This window comes from Falco cherrug, chromosome 4 (genome assembly GCF_023634085.1).
Source record: "Falco cherrug isolate bFalChe1 chromosome 4, bFalChe1.pri, whole genome shotgun sequence".
In the NCBI taxonomy this organism is placed as follows: domain Eukaryota; kingdom Metazoa; phylum Chordata; class Aves; order Falconiformes; family Falconidae; genus Falco; species Falco cherrug.
Genome location: NC_073700.1, coordinates 50,336,488 through 50,339,017, shown reverse-complemented (window position 1 = coordinate 50,339,017; position 2,530 = coordinate 50,336,488). Strand labels below are relative to the sequence as shown.

The following is a 2,530-nucleotide window of genomic DNA, read 5'->3' as shown; positions in this document are numbered from 1 at the left end:
GGCCGGCATTAAACCATGAGACCAGAGGATGAGGCTACTGAAACAGAAACACAGCCTCACTCCCTGGATTCATAAGCACAACGTGTTCGTAGATGCCTCAGATAACAGTCTAGAAATTAAGTCCATGTCATATGTGGGGCTCAAAGCCAAGGCTCCCTCACCAGTGCCTGGTGCAAGCCTTGGGTCTTTCTAGATCTGTGTTTCCTGGGCCCTGAGAGTCCACGTTCAAGTTCGCTTGCGCCTCATACAGACGCACACAGGGATCCCACCAGGAGCGGGCCTAAGGCAGTCTGTGCTTCCAGCTGCCATCCCCAAGGCCCTGAGCCCCGCAATGACCTGCCTTCCCTTGTTCCACTGCACCCTCATCCTTCTTGCTGAGCAGGCAGAGCTTCAGCCCTTTGCTGTGACCCTTTGTGCCCGACTTGTCTGCCTGCAGCCTGCTTCCTCCGGCAGGTGCCGGGCGTGGAAGTCCTGGCCTTGCACACGAGACTGAAGAGGACTGGCGCCTGGTTAGCCACAGAACTGAAACACTTTATTGCAGGGACTCAGCCAGCTGAGCTCTTCCGTTGAGAGGAGCGCGGGCAGGACAGAGCAGGCCTTTGACACTGAGGCTGCCTTTGCATCAGCAGGCATTGCCCCAGCGGGAAATGGTGGTGGTGCACTGCAGCCAGCCCTGGATCCTCTCCGTCCTGCTGATCAAACCTTTTCTCCTATTAGGAACTGCACCAGCTTCTGCAGCCAAGAAAGGAAATCCCACAGCTTCTGCACTGGAAGTGGGCAGGGTGTAAACCTTCCTGCTTCTGTTGGTGTTGGCCTGTGAACGGGGGTGGAGGTGAAGGCTGGCTGCGGCCTTGCAGTAGTCGCTACTGCTGTGTGCAGGCCCATCTGTTCCAGGATCCAGTTGTAGAAGTGCTGGGTGGAGGTGTAGACTCCGGGCTTCTTTGCTCTCGCACAGCCCATCCCCCAGCTGGTCAGGCCAACAAGCCAGAAGTAGTCAGCGCTCTTGTCTTGGCACACAAGAGGCCCACCGCTGTCCCCCTGCAGCAGAGGAGAGAGGATGAAGGGGTTGTTGGGTGGCCACCGTCAGCCCAGTGGCTGGCTCCTTCCCTCTCATGGCACTTCCAGAGCTGTATTTAGTGGCCAGCCAAGCTCTGGAGAAGCTTTCCTGGGAGGAGGTGGTGGGCCTGTAAGGCAGGGCTCGCTCTCCCTGCAGCACAGTTGTCCTGCAGGTGCTGCAGAAGGATGTTGCACGTTTGGGATGGTGAAGCTCTGGGCTGCCAAGGGCACTGGGTGGGCTTTGTGGACATAGTGCCAGGCCTCTGGGACAAGGCAGGCAGGCCCTGGGCAAAGGCGTGCAAAAGGGGAAGGGGGGTAAGGCCCTCAGCAGTGGGGACACAGCAATGGGAGTGTGAGTGGCCAGGAAAAGCCCGTGACGGTGCAGGTTTGGGCGGTTGTGGCGGGGCTGCCCGTGCTGCCGGGGCTTGGCTTGTAGCACGCTCCTACCTGGCAGGTGTCGATGCCACCCTGCGGATAGCCAGCACAGATGTTGTGGGTGTGGATGGCCCCTCTGTACCAGCCGCTGCTGTTACAGACCCCGGCATCAATGAGGTGGACCTGGGCCTCCTGCAGCACATACGCCGATCCTCCAGCTGTGAAGAGCACAGAAAGGAATGAACACCCAGCAGCTCATTGCCAGTTCTCCTTCCCTGCGTGACTGAAGCCCTATCCCGGGGCTTGGCTTTGCATGTGGGGAGGCGCTGGACCGCTCCTTCCTTTCTGCCTTGCTCTGGGTCAGTGGCTCACGCCCCCCTCTCTAAGAGGCATACGTCCCCACAGCCTGATTCTGGCTTTCTCCTCTGCCGTCAGGAAGAGCAACCTGCCTCCCCAAGCTGGCCAAGCTTGCGCTCTCAACGTGACTATATTTTGGGAGCTCACCTCTTGCAGTCCTGGCACCCCAGCCACTGACGTAGCACTCTGTCAGCTCCGAGACTCTCAGCGAGGCATCGGGCACGCAGGCAAGCTGTACATAGCTGTTGCACTGGACAGGCTGCTCCAGTTCCAGCAAGGCAATGTCGTTTCTCCACGTGATATTATTGAAGTGCTGGTGAACCAGCAGCTGCTTGATGTTGCGCACCTGGGCCTCAGGTCCCAGCTGGGTCAGCTGGGTGGCACCTACCACCACCTGCCACATGGTGATGTTCCTGGAAGGCAGATGGAGAGAGGGCTCAGAGGGAGCAGAGCCACATGCTGCAGCAGCACAGCAGTCGCCCTGCCTTCTGCTTGGCAAGGCAGAGAGGAAAGCAGTGCTTGGGAGGGTGTGACAGACCACGTGCTCCTTGGGCTCAAGCAGTGTCGAGCTGGAGGCTGCTGGGAAGCAGTGGCATGAGCCCAGCCTTCTCCTGAGCAGCCTCTCAGGTGGCTGCGGAGTGCCCAGGCACTGGGTGTACTGCAGGGCAACGGGACGGGAGCAGCACGTGCTTTTGCACTCAGGGCACCTGCTAGAGTGTGGGGCTAGCCCTGAACCCTGGTC

At 59.4% G+C, this 2,530-nt stretch overlaps 1 protein-coding gene across 1 annotated transcript; it reads right to left on the bottom strand.

Moving 5' to 3' along the window:
* Nucleotides 1–510: 510 nt before the first annotated feature.
* Nucleotides 511–2,199, bottom strand: LOC129735850 (acrosin-like). The gene is made up of 3 exons (XM_055707080.1): nucleotides 1,936–2,199; nucleotides 1,504–1,649; nucleotides 511–1,038 (listed from the first exon to the last, which is right to left on the bottom strand). The coding sequence occupies exons 1-3, from the start codon at nucleotides 2,189–2,191 to the stop codon at nucleotides 697–699; spliced, it is 744 nt and encodes a 247-aa protein (XP_055563055.1). The 5' UTR covers nucleotides 2,192–2,199; the 3' UTR covers nucleotides 511–696.
* Between the last annotated feature and the right edge of the window lie 331 nt (nucleotides 2,200–2,530).